Raw genomic sequence first — 1,555 nt, forward strand, 5'->3', positions numbered from 1 at the left:
ACCTGTAGTCCTGTTGTCCTGTAGACCTGTAGTTCTGTAGTTCTGTCGTCCTGTAGTCCTGTAGTTCTGTAGTCCTGTTGTCCTGTAGACCTGTAGTTCTGTAGTTCTGTCGTCCTGTAGTCCTGTAGTTCTGTAGACCTGTAGTCTTGTAGACCTGTAGTCCTGTAGTTCTGTAGACCTGTAGACCTGTAGTCCTGTAGTCCTGTTGTCCTGTAGACCTGTTGTCCTGTAGTCCTGTAGTCCTGTAGTCCTGTAGTCCTGTAGTTCTGTAGACCTGTAGTCTTGTAGACCTGTAGTTCTGTTGTCCTGTAGTCCTGTAGTCCTGTAGTCCTGTTGTCCTGTAGTCCTGTAGACCTGTAGACCTGTAGTTCTGTAGACCTGTTGTCCTGTAGTCCTGTAGTCCTGTAGACCTGTAGTCTTGTAGACCTGTCGACCTGTAGTCCTGTAGTCCTGTAGTTCTGTAGACCTGTAGTTCTGTAGACCTGTAGACCTGTAGTGCTGTAGACTTGTAGTCCTGTAGACCTGTAGTGCTGTAGACCTGTAGTCCTGTAGACCTGTAGTGCTGTAGACCTGTAGTCCTGTAGACCTGTAGTGCTGTAGACCTGTAGTGCTGTAGACCTGTAGTCCTGTAGACCTGTAGTCCTGTAGACCTGTAGTCCTGTAGTCCTGTAGACCTGCAGTGAGGCTCTGTGTCCAGCAGGTGGAGCCACCTGTTCTCCAGTGGAGCAGCAGCTTCCTGTCTGTTTGTAGCAAAGCTCCTGCAGACCCGTGTCAGAACCTGAGCTCTGGATCTGGACCTGTGTCCTGCAGGTGGGACCCATGGCCTGGCTCGGCCCGCAGACCGACGAGGTCATCAAAGGTCTGTGTGAGCGAGGGAAGAAGAACATCCTGCTGGTCCCCATCGCCTTCACCTCGGACCACATCGAGACCCTCCACGAGCTGGACATCGAGTACGCCCAGGTCCTGGGAGAGGAGGTGAGGAGCCGGACTTCTTTAGTCCTTCTTCGGTTCCGGGTGACTCGCATACAAACACTTCCTGTTTACAAAATAAGACAGGAAGTCATTCCAAGCTGTTCCCAGGAACCAGTAGAGGTGGTTCACCTGGACGCCCTCTGGTCCTGCAGAGGGTCCGAACCAGAACTTCACCAGGTCTCTTGTCTTTCAGTGTGGAGTGGAGAACATCAGGAGAGCCGAGTCTCTGAACGGGAACCCTCTCTTCATGAAGGTAGCTTTTTATCTTTTTAGGTGTCAAACAGGCTCAGGTATGGGGTCAGTTTTGTGCCATAATTTGAATTTGAACGCGTTGGTTTGAAATTAAATTTCACTAAATTTAAACTGAATTTAAAGTTTTGTATCTGAATTAATTTCTTGTGAAACTGTATTTTGGTCTATTAAAACTTTAGTTCGACTACTTTCACTTTCAGTTCCATAATTCAATTTCAGTTCCAAAATACAAATATTTTAGTATGCAACTTTTGTATTGTAGAGATTACCTCCAACATAACTTCTCATATTTAACCTAATTAATATCGATTAATATTAATATAGTTAATAT

The 1,555-nt window shown here is 46.7% G+C and overlaps 1 protein-coding gene across 1 annotated transcript in view; it reads left to right on the top strand.

Annotated features, from left to right (window-relative positions):
* Positions 1-1,555, top strand: part of LOC106511235 (ferrochelatase, mitochondrial) — a gene marked incomplete at its 5' end in the record, with an annotated part of 15,200 nt that overhangs the window by 9,163 nt on the left and 4,482 nt on the right. Inside the window, 2 exon segments of the mRNA XM_013999987.1 lie at positions 811-975; positions 1,166-1,225. Coding sequence (XP_013855441.1) covers positions 811-975; positions 1,166-1,225 — 225 coding nt within the window.

The sequence above is a fragment of the Austrofundulus limnaeus genome, unplaced genomic scaffold (genome assembly GCF_001266775.1).
Source record: "Austrofundulus limnaeus strain Quisiro unplaced genomic scaffold, Austrofundulus_limnaeus-1.0 Scaffold2610, whole genome shotgun sequence".
In the NCBI taxonomy this organism is placed as follows: domain Eukaryota; kingdom Metazoa; phylum Chordata; class Actinopteri; order Cyprinodontiformes; family Rivulidae; genus Austrofundulus; species Austrofundulus limnaeus.